Source organism: Sminthopsis crassicaudata, chromosome 2 (genome assembly GCF_048593235.1).
Source record: "Sminthopsis crassicaudata isolate SCR6 chromosome 2, ASM4859323v1, whole genome shotgun sequence".
NCBI classification, from domain to species: Eukaryota; Metazoa; Chordata; class Mammalia; order Dasyuromorphia; family Dasyuridae; genus Sminthopsis; species Sminthopsis crassicaudata.
Window position 1 is genome coordinate 48,029,496 of NC_133618.1, and position 21,168 is coordinate 48,050,663.

General features: G+C 48.6%; 2 protein-coding genes across 3 annotated transcripts; one reads left to right on the forward strand and one right to left on the reverse strand.

Moving 5' to 3' along the window:
- Positions 1-7,206: 7,206 nt before the first annotated feature.
- Positions 7,207-13,717, reverse strand: LOC141554360 (uncharacterized). Its single transcript, XM_074286161.1, has 6 exons — positions 13,579-13,717; positions 11,739-11,846; positions 9,885-10,024; positions 9,676-9,772; positions 9,278-9,402; positions 7,207-7,964 (listed from the first exon to the last, which is right to left on the reverse strand). Exons 1-6 carry the CDS (start codon positions 13,661-13,663, stop codon positions 7,788-7,790), a joined length of 732 nt encoding a protein of 243 aa, XP_074142262.1. The 5' UTR covers positions 13,664-13,717; the 3' UTR covers positions 7,207-7,787.
- Positions 13,718-16,265: 2,548 nt separating this feature from the next.
- SPATA2L (spermatogenesis associated 2 like) lies at positions 16,266-19,899 on the forward strand. Of its 2 annotated transcripts, XM_074286156.1 has the most exons (3): positions 16,286-16,424; positions 16,641-16,944; positions 18,206-19,899. In XM_074286156.1, the coding sequence occupies exons 1-3, from the start codon at positions 16,324-16,326 to the stop codon at positions 19,208-19,210; spliced, it is 1,410 nt and encodes a 469-aa protein (XP_074142257.1). In that variant the 5' UTR covers positions 16,286-16,323; the 3' UTR covers positions 19,211-19,899. The 2 variants fall into 2 exon arrangements, with proteins under 2 accessions (XP_074142258.1, XP_074142257.1); XM_074286157.1 differs by lacking the exon at positions 16,641-16,944 and having other exon boundaries at positions 16,266-16,424.
- Positions 19,900-21,168: the final 1,269 nt, after the last annotated feature.

The window sequence follows — 21,168 nt, forward strand, 5'->3', positions numbered from 1 at the left end:
CCTAGCTCAATCCAGGAAGAGATTTAATATTAGAGATGGATAAGCAGTCTTGGGTTGGGAAATGGGTTATAAATCAGAGGTTCTTAGTCTGGAGTTCATGGAGAAATTTCAGGGATTTTGTGAATTTGGAGGGAAAATAATTGCATCTTTATTTTCAATAACATTTTGTTTGCTTTATAATGTTATTTACTTTATGCATTTGAAGGCATTGTTTTGAAAAAGGGTACTTAGGTTTCACATAGGCTTTGTAGAGCCAAAGATGGCTACAACGTTAAAAAAAATAAATTAAGAACCTTGAAAAGCTGAGGTAGAAGGCATCATGAACACATGAAGAGTTAGGAGACAAGGAGAAAATCTGGTTCATCATGCCAAAGGGAGAGAAATGTGCCTTTTTTTCAGGAACATTAAAAATTAATTGTGATTTGATTATTCTCTCAAGTCTCTTCCCCCAGACCAGCTGCAGAGGGGCTCCTGCCTCCCTTTATAAGGGGTAACAACTCTTGTTTTCAGGAATGACAGCTGGGAAAGGGCCAGTCCTTAACTCTCCAAACCAAAATCAGACCCTGGTCTTTCCTCCAAGCAGTTCCTTCTTGAGCCCTAACCCTACGATCCAGCCCTTGGGGGTCTGCATACTTTCATTTTTAGGAACCAGCCTCAGGGCAGGAGAAGTATTCTGAAATATTACATGCAGGGGCCTTTCAGCTCTTTGTGTGAGGTATAAGAAGAAAAAAAGTGTTCAGGATTGGACTGGGGCTAGGATTCCAGCAGCTGTCTAAAATCATATCCTCAGCTAACCACGTGATCTGTGCTACCTGAGCTATACCTGAATCTCCCGAGGCCCCTAAGAATAGGGAGACCACTTTAGGGAGATGTGGGTGGGGTGTGGAAGAGGAGGAAAAAGTGAGTCTGGGGTTGCAAGTGTGATTTTGGAGGGTTGGGGAGAAGCCATGGAGAATACAAATATGGAGACATGATGCCCCTGCTTGTTTGTTAAATACTACACGGGATCACAAGTTAGCCATGGTCAAGCTTCTGAGAGTAGCAGGCCATAGGAGAGTTAATCAGAAACCATGGGAAGCATAAGCAGCCATCTCATAAAAGGGGAAACGGGCCATATCCAGGTCATCACCCCCTAGGTGCCTAGGACTCCTGTCCAGAGTCAAGAAGGCCCATCTCCTCCTGAGACTAGCTCCTTCTCCCCAGCAGCTGCTATCAGCCCCGAGGGTTTAAGAGTCCTAGATTTTAGAGCTTGAGTCTAGCAGTTAAAAAAATATATATTAATCTCCAGATGTCCCTTTAAACCTTAGAGCCATCCCTAAGGAGGAAAGACACATGTCAAGCTGTATCAGCCACACCCCACTGCACCCCTGCTTCCCCACTGAGCCAAGTGCAACAGGGAATTAGGAAGAAAGAGACCTGATTTCCAGCCTATTTGCACCCCCAGAGCTGGGGGAAGGGGGAGTGGGGCAGCAAAAAACAGCCAGGTGCTTTGAGACTGGGAAGAAAAAGCCCTGAAAATGTGACCCAGAAAGAGAGGGGGGGAATGGGCAGTTTGAAATTTCCCACTGGAGAAGTGACTTTTGCCACCAAGAAGACAGTGTCCTGCTCCACCAGAATGAGGTGAGTGCCAAAAGGTAGAAAAATGGTCCTTGGGGAGCCAAGGGGAGGAGGGTGAGCAGCAAGATTCTGAATCCTTGAAGTTAGTTAAGCTTCCTGCCTGACCTCCTCTGGGAAGAGTCCTTTCTGAACCTGATCACCCAAGTCAGGAAGGGTGGGCCCTTGTTACTCCTTCCTTTGCCTTTCCCAAGTTTGGATCCCAAATCACAGAGTGACAGCTAGAAAGATCTTGGAGGTTATATCTGATTTTGCCCAGTCATACAGCAAGTTACTGGAACTTGTATCCAGTTCTCCTGAAATCTTTGTTCTTTCCACTGTGCTATGGTGCTTCCAAGGGTCCTGTCTGAGGCTTGTGAGCACATAAGAAGGGAAAAATACTTCGTCCCCAGTTCCTTTCTTGTGATATTCTACCGGTACATTTTCCATTCTGCTCTAAAACAGGCTGCAAAGTATCTGTTGGGTCAAGCAAATCTTCATGAGATAAAAATGGCTCTACTTCTTCCCTTCACTACAACAGTCCACTGGTATTCACTGTATTATTATATAATGACTAATCTTGGCCAGACAAGCGATAGAGACCCACACTTGCCTCATTTCAATGGAGAGGTGAAGGACTAGAGTGAAATGTTGCATTTGCTGTCACTGGGCCAATCAACAAGTGTTTACCAGGTGCTTATGGTGTGCCAGGCCTGGTCTGAATTTTAATTTCTGCTCCAAATGAAGGCTCACCAGAGCCACATCCAGAAATGGTGGTGACATAGAAATAAAAGGCACCCACAAAACTTCCAAAGGAAAGGAAGTAGAGATTCCCCCCTAGAAAGTCACTGGGCAGATGCCCTTACTGCCTCTCCCTCCCTCCCCTACAGCGTGCTTTGAATTAGGACACGGGCATAGGAAAGGTAAGTGAATTTTCAGTGTCTGGAAGAGTCAAGTCATAGGTCCCTGATTGAACCCAATTGTCTTTTCCCTTCTAGAGTGTGGTGTAAGCAAGTCTTCCTGGCAAGGGCCCATGGGTTGGGCCCAGAGTTCTGCCACTTGAGTCACTGCCCCATCATCTCCAGGCTGAGGCTTGGTCTGATGATCTAACCTGGCCCTTTGTGGGACTGCCAAGTTCCTGTAGTTCCACCAGACCTGGAGGGCCATCAAGAGGTGTGGAAACCACCAGAGAACAATGGCTTTTGTTCCCATTTCCCTCTCGTCCCACAACTAGCTGGACACTCCAATCGGGAGGGTAAATTCAGTGTGTGGAATCTGTATGGAGGGGAAGTGAAAAAGAAGGAAACAGATAACCCCTGTATCTGAGGAGTGAAGTCTTATGAGGAAACAGGACCAAAATACTCCTCCAATACTTAAGCTGGCAACTAGGAAAATCAAATCAAGCCTGATGTGGTAGCATACACTTGTAGTCCCTACCACTGGGGCTAGTGGATTGCTTGAGCACTGGAGTTCTGAGCTCCAGTACTGGATCGTTGGGGTGTCCACACTAAATTACACATTAATGAGGTAAGCTCCCGGAAACCGGGCATCACCAGGCTCTCTAAGGAAGGTTGGGGGAATAGAACCAAGATGGGATTGAGGCAATTCAGGAAGGGATAGCTCCTGCACTTCCAGCCTGAGCAAGACAGAGAGGCTCAGCCTTAAAAATAAAACAAAATAAAGTGGTAAGTAGGGGCAGCTCATTTGGGCCAAGTTTCTGAACGGCTCCACTTCTTCCCTTCACCACAACAGTCCATTGGTATTTCACTGTATTATTATATAATGACTAATCTTGGCCCCAGACAAGTGATGGAGACCCACACTTGCCTCATTTCACTAGAGGGGCAAAGAACTAGTGTACTGGCCCTGAAGTCAAAAGGACCCGAGTTCTAAATCTGGAATCAGACACTTAGCACTTCCTGGCTGTGTGACCCTGGGCAAGTCACTTAACCCCAATTGTCTCAGCAAAAAATAATTGCTAAGTATTTATTGAATATCTACTATGTGCAGGCACATGGAAGAGGAGTGTTGAAGGAATGATAATAATAGCACTTGGGTCATACTCTGATGTTTTCCAAAACCCTTTCTTATCACAGCCCTTTCAATAAGGAATCCAAAGAAAGGCAAATAAAACCAAACCAGTCATTACCCCGAAGAAGCTCCCGGCTAACAGGGGAGGATGATATGGAAATGGCTATATACAAAGAAGATTCATATAAGATAGACTGAGAATAATCTTGAAGGGAATTCCAAGAGGTAGCACACAGTCTGGCCCCAGCCACACCGCTCTGGGTAGAGCTCTGATGTGGTTATCTAGATTAGACTTCAGGCCTTCTCACTCAAGCTGGATTAGATTATTCTTATCTCAGACTTGGCATTTCCCAACTTTATTCCCAGCTGTCCACACTCATTTCACATGCTTTCCCTCACTTGGCAACCTTCTGCAGTCTAGTTTTCAGCTAAAACTGCTCTGGGTTAAAGCCAGTGGACTCTTCTAAGTCATTTTTCTTGACCTCAGCAGCATTTAGGTAATTAACCCGTGCCCGGTTAATTCTGTTTTCCAAAACATTCCTTGTTATTGTTCTATAAGAAATGACCAGCAGGATGATTTCAGAGAGGCCTGATGCTAAGCGAAATGAGCAAAACCAGGAGATCGTTGTACTCGGCAATAACAAGACTACGATGATCAATTCTGATGGACACGGCTCTCTTCAACAATCAGTTCCAATTGTGATGAAGAGAATCAGAGGAGGACTGTGGGAACAGATTGTGGGCCCAACATAGCATTCTCACTCTTTTTGCTGTTGTTCGCTTGCATTTTGTTTTCCTTCTCTTTTTTTCTTTTTTTAATCTGATTTTTCTTGTGCAGCATGACAATTGTGGAAATATGTATAGAAGAATTATACATGCTTAACATAATTTGGATTACTTGCTATCTAGCAGAGGAGATGGAGGGGAGGGAAGGAGAAAAAAATTGGAACACAAGATTTTGCAACAGTTAATATTGAAAACTATCTATGCATGTGTTTTGAAGTATTCCTTGGTTTTCCTGACTGCCTTTCTGGTCTTTTTTCTACTTGCACCCACCATCCAAGCTTGGGTTTGTCCTTGGCCCTCTTCTTTTCTGCCTCTACACACCCTGTGATCCTATTAGTTTCCATGGGCTCCATTGCCATCTCTATGCAGAAGAGTCCTAGATCTTTTTTAATCCAGCCCTAATTTCTCTCCTGAAATTCAGTCCCATGTGACTAGCCTGATGGACACCTTCACTTGGTCCCAAGAGATATCTCAAACTCAGCATACCAAAAATGGAACTCATTGCTTTCTCTCTAAATCTGCCACTTCTCCACTTCCTATTTTTATCGAGGGGACAGACTTCCAGGTTCACAGCTTAGAAATTATTCTTCACTTTCCATTTTCACTTTTATATTCATTCATTTACAAAGGTTGTTTTCAATTCTACCTTTCTAGTGTCTGCTTGATCAATCCACAACCATTTATTAAATGCCTGCTATTTAACAAGCACTGTACTAGACCTTGGAGATACAAATTGCAAAGAATGAAACCATCCCCACTCAATAAGCTTATCTAGTCACTGGCCCTGGAGCCTTAATCACCTCTTATCTGGACCATATTACATCAGCCTCCTTATGGAGATCCTGGCATCTGGTCTCTCCTCCCAATCCACCATTCCCATAGCTGACAAAATAATCTTCCTACTGCACTGATCATGTCACTGGACAGTTTCAGGAACTTCCAATGACTCCCCAGTGTCTCCCAGATAAAATACAGACTTCCTAATTTGGTACTGAAAGCACTTCACAATCTGACTCCAGCCAACCTTTCTAGACGTTGCACTTCATGTACTCTATGGTCCAGTCAAGTTGGCCTATCAGCTGTTCTCTCAATTCAGCAATCCTAGCTCCATTTCTGGAATGCCCTCCCTACTTACTGTCCCCCTTATTATTCTGAGTTTCCTTTAAAGCACAGCTCACATACTATCTCCTACAGAAATCTTTCCTATCCCCCAAAATTGTTAAAGGGCTCTCTCCTTCCTCAAATTATCTATTATATATGTCAACATACCTATAGATATACCTATATATTGATATGTTTCACTCCTTGGTTAGAATATATTATTATACCCTTTTGTGGATGAGAAGCTGACAGTCATGAGCAGAAGTGGAACTTGACTTTTGACTCTACTAAAACCAATGCTAGCTCTTTTTAAAATTAAATTTTAGTTTTGAAAACAACAAAAATCCATTTTTTCTCCCTCCCACATCCCTCTTGACAACTGAAAAAAAAAAGAAAAAAAAAAAGAAAACCCTTGTAACAAATATACCTTGCAAAGCAAAACAAATTATGGTATTGGCCATGTCCAGAAAAAATCTGTCTCAGTCAGCACCAAATGCAGATTGCAGACTCTGTCTCTGTCAGGAATGGGGTCCCATGTTTCATCATGTAGCCTTCTAGAATCATTATCGGTGAATTTGAGAAGGAGGAAGACAGAAATTCCAGCAAAAAAGATCATTGATGATTTTAGAAAAGGCTATTTCAGTTGAGTGACAAGGTCAGAAGCTAGACCTAAAAGGGTTGGAAATGGGAGAAGAAAAACTGGAGGTAACAAATGAGTTGAGAAGCAATTAGAGGAGAGAAAATAGGAACAATGAAAAGCACAAATTGCAAGGAATTTGGCAGAGAGATATCGGACAGTGACTCGAGGGGATGGGAGAGCCTAGTGATGACTCCTCCTAAGGATGGGGAGAGGGGAGTGCATGTTGGCAGCAGAGACTGCTAGATCAGAGAGCAATGATTGTTTGGGTTACTACTGGAAAGGAAAAGAAAGAACGAGGTACAGAATGCATGTAAATGAGTCAGTCTTGGATTTCTTCATCAGAGGCTGGAGTAAGAGGGGAGAAATGGGAGAGGGGTGATGTCCAGGGATTATGAGATATAGAAAAGGGAAGAAGAAGCTCAAGGCAAAGGGCCTTTATTTTCTCAATAAAGCAAGAGGCCAGGTGTTCAGTTGTGAGTGTTAGAAGGAGGAAAAGAGAAAGTATGAGATGGTTACTATAAGGGACAATCAGGGAGAAGTAGGATGTAGCTGAGAGTTGAGATCTAAAAAAGAAATGTGCAGTGGATCTGGTCACCATGGTTACACGTGGCTTATCCATCTCTGTTCTTGAGCATTTCAGGGGACAGGAAAATATTAGAAAGTTCCATTGTGACCTTGGCAAATTCAAGGTCATCATTTTTGAAAACTGTGATTTGTTGTGAGAATCAAATGAGCTAACATGTGACACTAAACGCATCACGCTAAAGTAATTACTATTATCATGTCTCCTATTCCTTCTGTTAAGCTATCCCATGTATCTGTCAAGTTAGGTTTATTCTGTGTTCATTTATGTAGGTTTCCCCCAAATGTAAGCTCCTTGAGTACTGATTCACGTTTTTTTATTTGTATTCTCAGCACCTAGGACAGTGCCCCAGTACATACTATGTGCCTGATAAATGTTCGTTTTATTGTATTTCCTTTTTTGTGCCGTATCCAGAGGTAAGATTCAGGAGCATCTGCCCCCAAAGAACCCTCAGTCAAGGATCAGAAGCAACTTGGAATCCGTACAAATTTTATTAAAAGAGAACAAAGTGATTGGGAGAAATATTGGACAGCTAGAAGGTGAGGAGATAGGTTGGTGATATTATCTATCCCTAGCCGGGGGAAATACATCAGAGAAGTTGTCACTGGAAATGGCCCAGCCAAGAATCAGACCAGGCCAGTTAAGTATTCTAGGACATAGAAGGCATTGAGAGTAGAAGAGGGGAGGATGGTGGGATGGGGGATGGGAAGACCATTGTTTCTAGATAAGGATGTTTTTCCAGGGGCTGATGGTGTGGGGAATCATTCTCTGTGTTTCTCATCTTTTCAATTGCTCTTACCCTGTCTCCCTGATCTCTGGTCCCCTGGGATAGCAGTCAGGGAGAGGGGCTAATACTCAGATGGCTACAGATGCTACTTCTTAGGAAATGCTCTGGTACGTGACACAGAAATCAGGAGGTTCACTACAGGACGACCTAGGCTAAGGGAGCTTTTTCAACCCTTGGAATCCTCCATTGAGAGGAGGAGGAATGGCGAGGGGTGTTGATAGTGGCCAGCTGGAGAGGGGTGCATGCTTCCTGGGAGGAGGTAGGGGTCACAGCTTCCCATCTGAGGTCAAGACCTGAAGATCAGCAGGGGAGTTTACACACAGCACAGTGTGTGAGACAGCAAGCTTATCCACCAGGGAGGCCACAGCCTGGCCCACCTCCAGGTGGCTGACATAGCCAGGAGCCAGTGCTTCGGGGAGTGCAACCCCCATATTGATCTTCACCTGGATGGTGGGCAGAAAAAGACATCATCGGCCTCTCTCTTCCCCATTTAGAACACAGTTCAATGGAAGATGGGGGGGTTGGCCCATTTAAGGCTCAACTCAAGTATATCCTCCTATAAAAAGCTCCTCTCCAGTCAGCCTCCTCCAACCCTATTCTCTCTCTCTCTCTCTCTCTCTCTCTCTCTCTCTCTCTCTCTCTCTCTCTCTCTCTCTCTCTCTCTCTGTCTCTCTGTTTCTCTCTCTCTCTCTCTCTCTCTCTCTCTCTCTCTCTCTCTCTCTGTCTCTCTGTTTCTCTCTCTCTCTCTCTCTCTCTCTCTCTCTCTCTCTCTCTCTCTCTCTCTCTCTCTCTCTCTCTCTCTCTCTGTCTCTCTGTTTCTCTCTCTCTCTCTCTCTTTCTCTGTGTCTCTCTGTTTCTCTCTCTCTCTCTGTTTCTCTTTGTCTCTCTCTCTCTCTCTCTCTCTCTCTCTCTCTCTCTCTCTCTCTCTCTCTCTCTCTCTCTCTCTCTCTCTCTCTCTCTCTTTCTCAACATACCAATATATTCTATCAGTTAACAAGCAACTATTAAATATCTACTCTATGACAGGCACTGCTTCCATGCTACCCACTATGTTTACACCTTCCCTTCTTCAAATGCCATGTTTGCCTCAGTTTCCTCACAGTAAAATGAGTTGGAGAAGGGAATGGCAAACCATCCCAGAACATTAATACACTACAATAGAGCCATCAAGCCATTTGCCCCAAGGTAGGAAATGTAGAGAGCACAGGCAATAATATTATCATACCATCCATACTTCCTGGTGTCTTGAATGAATTCTTACCCCCCCACCCCTGCCATATACACACACACTGGGCCTCCATAACACATATACTGATGATTGCCTCAGGCACAAAAATCACTCATAGCTCTGCAAATTCATCCTAATTTTACAAAATCCAACCCAAATGCCACTTTCTCTATGAAGTATTCCCTGATCCCTCAGCCAGTAAAGACCTTTTCCTCCTTAGATCTTACATAACAGCTCACACCTCTCTTCTGTGCTCATCAGATATTGTTTGTATTACAGCCAGCTGCATCCCTCTTCTAGACCCTGAGTCCAGGGGAGCAGGGGCCGTGTCTTTCCTAAAATCTTCCTGTCTCTTCCAGAACTAGCCCAGGGGGGCTGACTTGAATACTGATATCTTCTGCTTCCTTTTTTTGTGCCCTATCCAGAGGTAAGATTCAGGAGCATCCACCCCCAAAGAACCCTCAGTTCTTTCCCTCCCTGCTCTCCACCTCAGATGCCTGATACAGACATTTCCCTAGGGCCCCTTACCTCATTCAGCTTACAGGGTACATCAGGGTATTCCTCACGAACCACCTTGCTGAAGGATAGAGCCCCTGCGGCCCCCAGGGTGAGGAAGCCTGTGCCCGGCCTGAGCAAATGATCTCCTGCCCCCCCTAGAAGAGAGTGGAAAGGTGGGATAGAAGCTGGGCAAATGATCTCCTGCCCCCCCTAGAAGAGAGTGGAAAGGTGGGATAGAAGCTGGGCAAATGATCTCCTGTCCCCCCCAGAAGAGAGTGGAAAGGTGGGATAGAAGTAGGGCATCCAGTTGTGAGGTGAGACAGAAGGGGATCACTCTGCTGGGGCTCCCCCACCCCCAGGGGACTCTAGAATGGCACCGACCTGTTGGTCACCTTGCTTATTGCTCAGTTCCAGGGGCAGAGCCTCACCTGTGATAAAAGTGTATGAGCCCCTCGGGTTCTCCCAGACCAGGGGAAAGAAGGCTTTCCAAGCAGTGAAGGTACTCAGGAGCAAGGTCTCCAGGACCTAAGCAGGAGGGAGCTTTTTCTTAGCTACAATTCTCCTTGCCTTTCCTTCTCGCCCTCCCCCACTGCTATCCTCTTCCCTTGTTCCTCCCTCTCCTCACAGCCCCTCTTACCCACTGTAGTTCCTTCAGGCTCTGAGTGTGGGGTGCTCCCCCTTGCCACCAGCTGAAGCCCAAAGAGGAGACCACATCAGTGACCTTCCTGCCTCCTTCCAGCAAGGACACCTTCGCTGCTTCTGCTCCATCCTCAGTGCCTGCAGAGGGAAAGGGAGCCAAGGGGGTGGGTAAGAGACTGGAGCTCTCCCTTCCCTCTGTCCTGTCTTGGAGAAAGCTACTGAGAAGTTCTCTGAAGACAGCCACATTTCTCTAGGAGAGAGCGTGTCAGGGTACCTAAGGGAAGGAGTATTCTTCATTTGTCATTCCTAGATCATCCTAGCCCCAGATCGCTCTTAGGAGCTGCCCAAAATTGGGGAGCCCCAGAGCAGCCTCTTGCTGTGCCATAGTGTTTGCCCTCTGGAGTCAGAGGACCAGGATTCAAATCCCATTTCCAACACTTACTATCCCTGTGATTTGGGCCAAATGTTTAATCTCTATGGGCCTCGATTTCTTCAATCATCTACGAATGGAAAGAGTTCTGGACCTGTCCTCAGGGGCCTGGATCCTTTTCAGATGGGAGCAGGATAAGATGGCCACTGAAAGCCCTTTCGGTTCTGAAATTCAGGCCTGTGATGTGAATTCAAATCCGGCTCTTCTCTGAACAAGCTGCTGGTTAAACAGCTCTGGGGTTGTTTTCTTATCTGTAAACTGAAGAGGTGTATTAACTCACAGATTTAGAGCTGGATATGATTCCCTTCTGGATACTTTATACTCTTTACAAACTGAATGACTTTTCTCTTTGTCAGCCAACAGGTATTTATTAAACACTTACTGTTTGCAGGGCCCTGTGTTCTCCTGCCTCTATGCCTTTGCTTATGTTATTCCCTATGTTTATGATGTCCCCCACTTCCCAACTTCAAATGCTATAAATGTAACAAGATGGGATCATCAGGGCTTTGTCCCAAAGGAGACAATGTAGAGAACACAGACAGTAATATCATCAGTACTTCCTAGTGTCTCAAAGTACCACCCCCCCTTTCAGTGATTGCTCATGGCTACGCAGGTAATGTCAGAAATGGAATATGAACTCAAGTCTTCTGATACCAAATCCAACACTCTTTCCACTGCTCTGCCTCCAGAGCAAAAGTTCTTAATTTTCAGTCTGTGAACTTTTTAAAAATTTTAAAATAATATTTTATTTTTCCCCAATTAAATATTAAAACAATCTTCCTTTTTCACATTTAAATTTTACTTTTTTTAGGTTTCACTTTCTTTTTTTCTTTTTTCTGAGGCTGGGGTTAGTGACTTGCCCAGGGTCACACAGCTAAGAAGTGTTAAGTGTCTGAGACCAGATTTGAACTCGGGTCCTCCTGAATTAAAGGCTGATGCTCTATCCACTGCGCCCCCTAGTTGCCCCTCAGTTTCAATTTCTATCCCTCCAACAGTTTGGCAGAAAAAAAAAATTGACAATTGTATTTTAATAGAATTTATTTCCTTTATAAAACTATGCATTTTAATTTGTGCATTTAAAAACATTATTTTGAGGAAGGGGACAGGCTTTACCAGCCTGATTAAAGAGTCCAGCAAAGATTAAAAGCCCTGCTTTAGGGTACTATTCCTTTCAGTATTCATGTATGAATCTCTGACTGAAGGTGCTGGATTAAATTCAGGAAGCTCAGAGGCAAGTTCTCACCTTTCTTTCCCCTCAGCCTTCAGCTTTGGTCCCTGCTGGCTCCTCCCTGTACATTTCTCCCCAGAACACATGAAGAGTTCACATTAGCTCTTGGTGCAAGACCAAGACCCAGCCCCACTGGCAGGGGCACTCCCAGAACCCCTGTCGCACCCCACCCTAGAGCAGAGGTAGTGACTCACTGACATCCCCGACCACAGTAAACAGGCGATTGTGGGCTTCTGCAGGTAGGAAGTTCCGAAGCTTCTCCAGGCGTGTGGCATCCCGGGAAATGACAGCAACTTGGAACCCTATGGAGGTGGAGGAAGGTCAGGAGGTAGAATCAAGAATCTACAGGGTGGGATCCCACTGGCCAAAAGTGTGGCCAGGAGAATCTCTGTCAAAGCTGGCCCTATACACAAATGAATCCCAGAAATTTAGAATTAGAAGCCCCAGAAACCATCTGATCCAAATAACATGAGAAAGTAAAATTAGAGGAGACGAGAATTCAAATCTCAATTGTCACTTCCTTTAATTTTAGGCAAGGCTTCCTTACTTGGGCTTTGATTTTCTCATCTCTAAAATGAGAGAGCTGATAGATGAAGATTATGGAATAATATTATTCTTCTGTAAAAATTGATGAACAAGCTGATTTTAGAAAGGCCTGGAAAGATTTACACAAAGTGACACTGAGTGAAACAAGCAGAACCAGTAATGCATTGTACACAATGATAGCAAATATATTTGATGATCAACTATGAAAGACTTGGTTATTCTTAGTGGTTCAGTGATCCAAAGCAATCCCAATAGACTTTGGACAGAAAATGCCATCTGTAGCCAGAAAAAGAACTGTGGAGACTGAATATAAATCAACACATTTCACTTCTTTTTTTTTTTCCTCTCCCATGGTTTTTCTTTTTTGGTTTGCTTTTCCTCTCTCAATATGGTTCATAAAGCAATGTGTATTAAAAATAAATAAATTTTCAAAAATTTAAAACAAAAAAAATGAGCTGGGAGATATCAAAGTCAAAGGAGACCAGGGTTCAAGTATCAGCTCTGCTAGTTCCTTTAACATTAGACAAAGCTTCTCCGACTTGGGCTTCCATTTCCTCATCTCTAAAAGGAGAAAGCTTGAAGACTCAGAGTCACTTCATCTTTGTTTTGTCTGTTTGTTTCATTGGGGCTTAGGAAGCCCATAGAATTCTCAGAATGATTAATATTTCTAAAATTCATAATTGTTAAATTGCTGGATTTCACTAAAATATTAGTGAAAATGAAGACTTTTTTTTTCACCCAAGTTCATGGAGCCCCTGAAATATATATGCATGGACTCCAGGTTAAGAATCCCTGGATTGAATACTTTCTATTTGAATTTTCTAGGACTATAACCATTTCATTTTATGGGCTAAATGATGTCCAGATTTAAATAGTCTGGCCCAGGGTGACCCAGATAAGGAGTGTGGGAGATGGGGATTGGGAGGATCGGAACCCTGGATCCAGTCCTGCCTGTCCTGGGATCTACAACTGGGATGTTCTCCTTAGGGTTCTGGCCATTTCTCATCCCATCTCTGCACATCCTTCCCTTTCCAAGTGCACTGGAAAAGAAAGAGCTTTAGAAAAAAAAAAAGCAGCACTTAATCAGCCTCTACGGAAATCCCGGGGCTGGATTGGAATGAAAAATATGGGTTTAACTCCTTCCCAGGTGCTGGGAGAGTATCCTTCCAGGATCTTGGGGAGTGAGACTGGATTTACATCCCCAGCAAGGTCAAGTGGAAAGCACATCGGATTTGGATTTATAGTCAAAGGACTTCTGTTCAGAATTCGACCTTGCTACTTTCCACCTGTGTGACCTCTTTGGGTCTCGTATCCCCTTTTGTAAAATGGCAACTTGGACTCAAGTTCCTTCTAGTTCTAAATCCTATGACCCAGGCTTGCTCAATCTGGGATTTCCTAATACTCCCACCCTGTATCCACCTGTGGCTTCGAGCTCCCCCCCCCCGGGGGCCATGATCCCCCCCATCACCCTCTCCCCGAATCCCTCACCCTTCTCCAGGAGCGACTTCACAATCCCAGAGCCCACGGTCCCAGCTCCTCCCAGCACGAGGACCAGGCGCTCAGAAGGGGACATACTGCCCGGGAGGATGCCCTGCAGACCAAGCGAAGGCTGGACGGGGAGGGGATATTAAGTAGAGAAGGTTCCTTAGCCGTCTCGCCCTTGGAGGCCGTCGCTGGCCAATCCCTCAGCACTCTGTAGGGAGTGGCTCCGCCCCCCGGGCTGTCAGCCAACTCCCGAATCTCGCCTTCTGATTTCCTAGATCTCCTAAGTAGTCGGTCTGGGACGTGGAACTGCAAAGCAGTTTGCAAATTATAGGCTCGAACTCTCAGCTTACGGAGAGGGCAAGAAAATTGCCCGGAATCCTAGGTCAACTCTTCCAATCCGTCCCACAACAATTATTTCCCTCTCCAACAACAGCTGGCATCTATGTAATGCTTGAAAAAGCTTTGCAAAGCACTTTCTATGATGTTTCACTTGATTCTCACAACCATCTTGTAGGTATTTTTATTATCTCCATTTTACAAATGAAGAAACTGAGATTTAAAGGGACCGAATTTCAGGCCAGTCTTGTGATGGAGAGAGCCATCTGCACCCAGAGAAAGGATTGTGGGAACTGGGTGTGGATCACAACACAGCATTCTCACTCTTCTTGTTTGCTTGTATTTTGTTTTCCTTCTCATTTTTCCCCTTTTTGATCTGATTTTCTTGTGCTGCATGATAATTGTGGAAATACATATAGAAGAATTGCACATGTTTGACATCTAGGGCAGAGGGTGGGGAGAAAGGGAGGGAAAAAATTTGGAACACAAAGTTTTGTAAAGGGTGAATGTTGAAAATTATCCACGAATATATTTTGAAAATAAAAAGCTTTAGTTAAAAAGGGGAGGGGGACCAAATTTGAACTCAGGTCTTAGTGGCTTTCAGGTCTTTTCCATGCACCTACTTGTCTCACCAAACTTCTTCAACAAGTGGTCATCCATCAAATAATAGTTGTCGTTTTTCAGCCGTGTTCAACTCCTTGTTTTCTTGGCAAAAATGCTGGGAGCGATTTGCCATTTCCTTCTCCAACCCGTTTTACAGATAAGAAAACTGAGGCAAACAGGGTTAAGTGACTTGCCCAGCGTCACACAGCCAATGCCTGAGACTGTATCTGAACTACTGAAGAGCACTCTGTCCAGTGAGTCTTCTAGTAGCTAATAATAACAACAATAGTAACGGTAGCTAGCATTTATAAAGGGATTATTATATGCAGGTACTGTGCTAAACACTTTACAAACATTCTATCATTTGATCCTCACAACAACCCTGGAAGGTAGATACTATCATTATCACCCCTGTTTTACATTTGAGGAAACTGAGGCAGAAAGAGATTAAATGACTTGCTCCGAGTCACCCACGTAAGACACCCAAGGGTGTGAGGCAGAATCTGAATTCAGGTCTTGCTGCCTTTGGTGGCAAAGGGATGGCATCCGGGGCCTGGAGTCTGAGCGCGGCGACTTGCGGCTTGTGGTCCTCGGCTCTATCCGCTGACCGGCCTCGCTGTCTCGGAGTCCTTGGGAATTCACTCCACATTTGGAGAGCGCTTTCTGCACACTAAGCCCAAAATAACCTTTCTCCAGTTTCTGCCCTGGATTTTGCCGTTCTTCGGAGACTGGCATCAGGCCCGATGGTTTGGCCTCCAAACTCCGGTGCTTTCTATGTCCCAATGGCTTTCCTTTTTCCCAGAGCGCACTGTAGAACAGCATCAAAAAGCTGAGGTTTCTATGGCCACGACCCACCTCCAAGCCCTGCTTACACCTCCGCGAGCCTTCCAAGGGTTGGCAGTGCCCTCTGCGGGGCCAGCTTTGTGTCCCTGGGTTGGGGGCTGTGTTTGTGGCACGACCCTCCTCGGTCTGGGCCTTGAGGTCTCCCGCGGGTCTGAGCTCTGGGCCGCGGGCGGGATGGGCAGGCCCGAGGCCAGCTTCTACCGCCTGGGAGCCAGCTCGGGCCTCCGTGGCCCGGTGTTGCCCCTGGCGTCCCAGGGAGACTGTGGCAGCGGGAGGGAGGTGGGCAGAGGAGGGAAGGGCCGGACGGCCCCGGCTCCGTCGCTGCCACAGGGAACACTCGTGGTTAGAACTGGGAAGAGTCCGGGGCTGTTGTCCCCGCCCAGGCTCTCAGAAGGGCTCGCGGCAAAGCGGGGCCAGGCTGGGACGGGAGCCCAGACCTGGTCTCAGTGCGAGTCTTCGGTGCCCCGACGCCTGGGGAGGAAACGTCGCTTCCCCAAGAGCGAGGCGCCTCGGGCAGAGCGCGCGATTTTCCCGGCGCTCTCGGGCCGCTGCCGGACCGAGGGGAGCCCCCCCCCCCACTTGAGTCGTGAGTTTTGGATCACAGAACTTCCAAACCCTCTGACTCCAGAGCGCAGCGGCGCCGTGAGCCCGCGAGCCGGGGGGCACGACCCTCTCCTCCTGCACAGGAGGAAACTGTCCCGGAGGACAGGGCTTGGCTACTGCCACACAGCTACCCCGACCTCCGGAGCCCGAATCTGATGAGGTGAAGAATCGAAGCGCTCCTGATCCCCGGTGCGGGCCCTCCCCTTTTCACCAGCGCCCCTCACCCACACCCCTCCCTTCTCTGGAGAAACCCCTCATCTCCTTCGGTCCGGCGAGGACACAGTTAAACTTCCAAATTGGGCGGGGACGGGGGGGCGGAACCCCAAACCCCGCCCCACATGCGTCAGCCCTCGTGTCTGACCAATGGGGGGGCGAGACCCCCGCGAAGCCGGAAGGGCCCTGTGGGTCCATTGGGCTCCGGGCTGTGCGGCGGGCGTTGGAGGCGACTCCTGGAACCTGGACAGGTAAAGACGCCTCCCCGGCTTCCCGCCTCCCCTTCCCTTTCCCGTCCTCACCCCAGGCTGCCATCTGGGGGCGGCCTGAGCCCGGGTCTCCGGGGGAGCACATCTGGCTTGGCTTGGCAGTCTGGGGTGGGGAGGAGTGCTGCGCTGGGGAGGGGGTCCTGGAGGAGGCCGGGGGGGGGAACTTCGCACCTAACCCCCCACCTCCCCCACCCCCAGGATGGGCGCCAGCTCCCTGTCGGAGGATTACCGTCTGTGCTTGGAGCGGGAGCGGCGGAGGGGCGGCTCGGGCGTCTGTGCAGACCCCACTCTGCGGGCCGTGCTCTGGCAGATCCTCGTGGAGGACTTCGACCTCCACGGGCTGCTCCAGGACGACGCCCTGGCCCTCTTCACCGATGGGCTGTGGGGCCGAGGCGATCTGGCCCCTGCCCTGCGCAACCTGGCGCGGGCGTTCGAGCTGCTGGAGCTGGCCGCCGTCCACCTCTACCTCTTTCCCTGGAGGAAGGAGTTCACCACCATCAAGGTAGAAGCGGGCGGGATGTCCCAGCTCTGCGTGGCCGAGGGCCCGGGATCTGCCGGGAGCTCCTGGGGCTGGGCCCGAGTGGTGTGCGGCTACGGGATGGGGGCGGGGAGCGGGGAGAAGCACGACACGCGGGGGGAGGGGGGGAGAAGGGGGAAGGGGCCCTGCCTGCCCTTTCTGGGGCTTCCGAACTTCTCCGCCCGGCCGCCAGCGCCCAGGAAGGTGCCCGCGCTCCCCAAGCCTCCTTTCCCCCCGGCGCCTCTCAGGCACCGGCAGCTTTGTTGGAGCGGGACTAAGTAGCTTTGCAGGGTAGCGGAACGTGGGCAGGCTTTGGGGTCAGGTTCAAGTCCCTTTCCGTGCCTCGGTGTCCCCACGTGTAAAACGCCCATGTGGGACCCGAGCGACTCCTCCAATCCTGCGAGCAGATGGGTGACCCCCGAAGTCACGCAGCATGAGGACGGATTAGGGGGCGGGCCCGGGTCCCGAGCGGGTGAACATCCTGCACCTGCCCTCATTTCACCCTCTCGCCTCCTGTTTATTCCGTGCCCAGAAGCAATAGGGAGCAGGGAACTGTCATGTCAGTCAGAGTGCCAGCCGAGCAGCTGGAAAAAGATCGCCCCAGCAACTTTGTGAATTCTGAGTGATGTCACCTTGGGCAGCGTGGGAGAGTAACACCTCCACTCCGTTACTGTGGCAACCCCAGCCTCCCCAGGAACACGGGGCGCAACTCCGAAAACCAGGTTGCTCGGCAGCGCCACCTGCTGGCCTGCTGAGCCTCGAGAGGGCCACGGACCCCTTTGCAGTGTGGTGGAGCCTGGGGACCCCCTTCAGAGCAATCTTCCTAGTTGTGTCACCCTGGGCAAGTCACTTAATTCTATTTCTCAAAAAAAAAAATTCCAAAACAATCTTTTTAAATAATGGGAGGAAAAGCTCTTTAAGTTAGATTAGTGAAAATAAAGATAAATTTATTTTCTCCAACCTAGATCACGGATCCAATGAATTCTACTTAAGAACCCCTTAATTAAGATTCCAGATTAAGAACCTCTGACCTATAGAAGTAAGTAGGAGATCGGGGTTCGAATGTAACCCCAGGGAAGGCAGCCTGACTGATTCCCCATCTGTAATAACACTTGACTCCCAACTTCACAGCAGTACTGAGAGGAAATCCTTTGGGACTCAATAGAAATCGGTTATTAACAGACGGGGAGAAAGGGCGACAGACTGAGCACCCCTAAGTCGGTAACGTGGTTCTTCTTGGTTCCAGACATTTTCGGGGGGCTACGTCCACTTCCTGAAGGGCGTGCTCTCGGAGGACCTCATCACCAAGTGCTTCCAGAAGATGGGCTACACGAGGAAGGACCAGCACCACTTGGTCGTGGCCACGCCACCGCCGGGCTACGAGCTCATTCAGGTGGCTCTAGGCTGCTTTGCTCTGAGGTTGGAGTGCGAGATCCTCGGGGAGATCCTGACCAAGCTGGGGACCAGCCTGCTGTCTGCCGAGGAGCTGATCGAGGAGCGAAGAGCCAGTGGGGATGTGGACACGTGCGTGGACCGGCTGAGGCGGCGGCTGGCTGGAACCGGAACGCCGCCCACCAGACCTCTGCTTAGTTACCCCGCTGGCATTGATTTGTACAGTGACATGCTGGAAGAAGGGCCCGAGGATGGTTCTTTGTATGGTGAGCCCCTTACTGGGCCAGAGTCGCCCTCTCCAGAGTTAGCCTACCAACCCCCCATCTGGGAACAGAGTGCCAAACTGTGGGGCACCAGCCAGATGGCCTCCAGCGCCAGGGAGCTTCGGGACAACGGGAGCAGCTGGGAGTCTCCAAGCGTGGAGGAGCCGGTGGAGGAGAGCCTGTCCTATGAAGCTTTTGAGGAACCCACGGAAGAGAGAACCACCTTCTCCTTCATCGCCCTGCGGAGGGAGCTGACCACAGAAGTTGCCGGGGGCAAGAGCCCCATCCGTTCCCCTCGGCACCTCAGGGCCACCGGGCACCTTGAGGCCGCTGAAGGGGCCCCTGCTTCTCCCTCTGCCTCTGGTGGGGAGCCCCAACGCTACCAGCTTCACGGTTGCCTGCCAGTAGGCACTCTGCCCGCTTACTGCTGCGATACGTGCTGCCAGCTCCATGCCAGCCACTGCCAGGCCCTCTATAACTGCCGCCTGGATCACACACTGCATGAGCTGCTGAGCGAGAAGCAGCGACGTCTCTGGCTGCAGAGGACCCAGCTGGACTCCCTGCTTTATGAGAGTCCCCCTAGAGCCAGGCCCTAGGTTGAGGTGGGCCAAGGGTGAATTCCCCCAATTACATGGCTTTCTCCCCCCTGGCTTCTCTCCCGGTTGATAGAGAGGGCAGGAGCCCTCTAGCTCAGAGGAGGGCCTGTAATCCTGATCCCCTGACCTGTCCCCTCAGCCCCTCCTCTAAATCAATGGCCAGAGGTAGCGTTACGTGGGGCTGGGAGTTTGGGAGATCTAGTTCCCTTTGCCACCGACTAATTGTACAAGCTTTAAGTCACTCACTGTCCCCATTTGTCACTGAGGAAACAAGTCCTGGGGGACCAACAAGCTCATGATAGAGCTGAAAACACTTTGAAAAAGCTTCAAGTGTCACAATAGTGTCAGCCGGAATTTCTCTTTAAGGGAATTTCTGTCTTGAAAATGGAGGGTAAAGTAAGTGAGACGATGAGAAAGCCAGCTGGGTTATAAAGGCAGCCCCTGTCCCTACCACCTTCACCACCTAGTGTGAGCCTTTCTGCCAGCGAGGGCCCACGGAATGGCAGCGTGGGCACTTCGTGAGCAAGGGCCGGCCCACCCCTTTGCACCACCCACACATCCCTGTCCCCCAGGACCCTTCTGTCCTGCAGGGCTGTGATCAGGGAGGAAGGGCCTGGGTGCGAGGGGGTCTGTCCTGTATGGGTGGCTGTCTGTATTAAAGTGTGTGAGGTGATTCAGTGTTCGTGGAGGACCTTGCCTGTTCTTGGTTAGTTCTTCAGGCGTTCAGTTCCAAAGCCGGCTGCCCCAGGGTTCCAACCCTGCATCATCTCCCCTCTCCCCCTTGAAACATGTTGTGTGAAATACCCAGGACAACCGGCCTACCTGGGCCTTCCCCTAAGCTGGCTCAACACATTTGATCCGGCTCTCTTCCTTTTCTAGACCCTTCCATCCTCTCAGGTATGGCCAACTTGGAGAGAAGGGTAGGTGGACGATCTTTGTCCTCTCCCTGTTATGTCCCCCTTAGGATCAAAGGGTAAAGTATGAGCAACTGGAAGTTTCCCTCTTTGCTGGGTATCAAGATATGGTGCACCACGTAAATGGAAGCCGTTCCGGAGGGCCTGGGCACTTAACTTAAGCCTTCCCAAGGCAGGGTTGGAAGGGAGAATGTGGCTCATCCTCCCAGAGACTTGGCTGGCCAGAACAGACTACCACAGCCGCCAGCAACTTGCTTGCAATAGCTTTTTCCTAGCCACTTACCCTGAACCCAGTTTTCCCATTACATTGATTGAGTAAATGTTCCTTTTGGTTTCTTCCAGTGAATTTGGCCTGCAACCAGTGTTTTAAAAAAAAAAAAAATCTTGTTTTATTGATAAATTTGCATTAAAAGCAGGGTGTGGGAGGTAAGAAAATGGGGAATTTTACAGGTAAGAGTCAGCAAAAAGGGGACATTACCAAGAAAGTTTACAGGGTGGCTTGCTGAAAAAAGATCCAATTTAGAAACTGTCTCTTCCAAGTGGCCATGAGAAATGTATTTGCAAAAACACCTCCCCGGTTAAGGCCAGCCTCCCACTACACCAAGAAAAAAAGTCATCTGTGAAGGAGCAGATTTGGGGACTGGGTGAGCCATCCTCACAAATGTACTTTTTAAAATACTTGAGTGAATGCCTTCACTTACTATCAATAGTCTTTTCTGAGAAAGGGCGGCCCCCGGGAACTGCTGGATCCTGGGGCAGAGGTGGGAGGGAGAGCAAAGAACACTTATTTTTCCGCTCTCTGCAGAGAAATGCTGAGGGTTAATCACAAGCCTGGGAGGTGAAGCCTCCCATGCTTCCCGCTTGGGCAGTGAGAAGAATACTAGAAAGCATGGAAGAACCCCAGTGACCTAAGGGAGAGTTCTGTCCAGAGGCGAGTCCTCATCCAGAGCACTTACTGTCAGGCCTTAACACTGGTGTACCAATGGTGGTCCTTCCCTCTCTCCCCAGGAAGGGGGAGGGATGATTTCCAGAATGGATCCAAAG

What these genes read in the sequence shown, in the direction of transcription:
- LOC141554360 (XM_074286161.1), bottom strand. Translation starts at nt 13,663, where the DNA reads ATGTCCCCTTCTGAGCGCCTGGTCCTCGTGCTGGGAGGAGCTGGGACC. An exon ending in TACTGTGGTCGGGGATGTCA is followed by an intron (nt 10,025 to 11,738) that starts GTGAGTCACTAC and finishes TTCCCTCTGCAG; the next exon opens with GCACTGAGGATGGAGCAGAA. An exon ending in TACCCTGTAAGCTGAATGAG is followed by an intron (nt 7,965 to 9,277) that starts GTAAGGGGCCCT and finishes CCCACCATCCAG; the next exon opens with GTGAAGATCAATATGGGGGT.
- SPATA2L (XM_074286156.1), top strand. Translation starts at nt 16,324, where the DNA reads ATGGGGGGGCGAGACCCCCGCGAAGCCGGAAGGGCCCTGTGGGTCCAT. An exon ending in GACTCCTGGAACCTGGACAG is followed by an intron (nt 16,425 to 16,640) that starts GTAAAGACGCCT and finishes CCCCACCCCCAG; the next exon opens with GATGGGCGCCAGCTCCCTGT. An exon ending in AGGAGTTCACCACCATCAAG is followed by an intron (nt 16,945 to 18,205) that starts GTAGAAGCGGGC and finishes TCTTGGTTCCAG; the next exon opens with ACATTTTCGGGGGGCTACGT.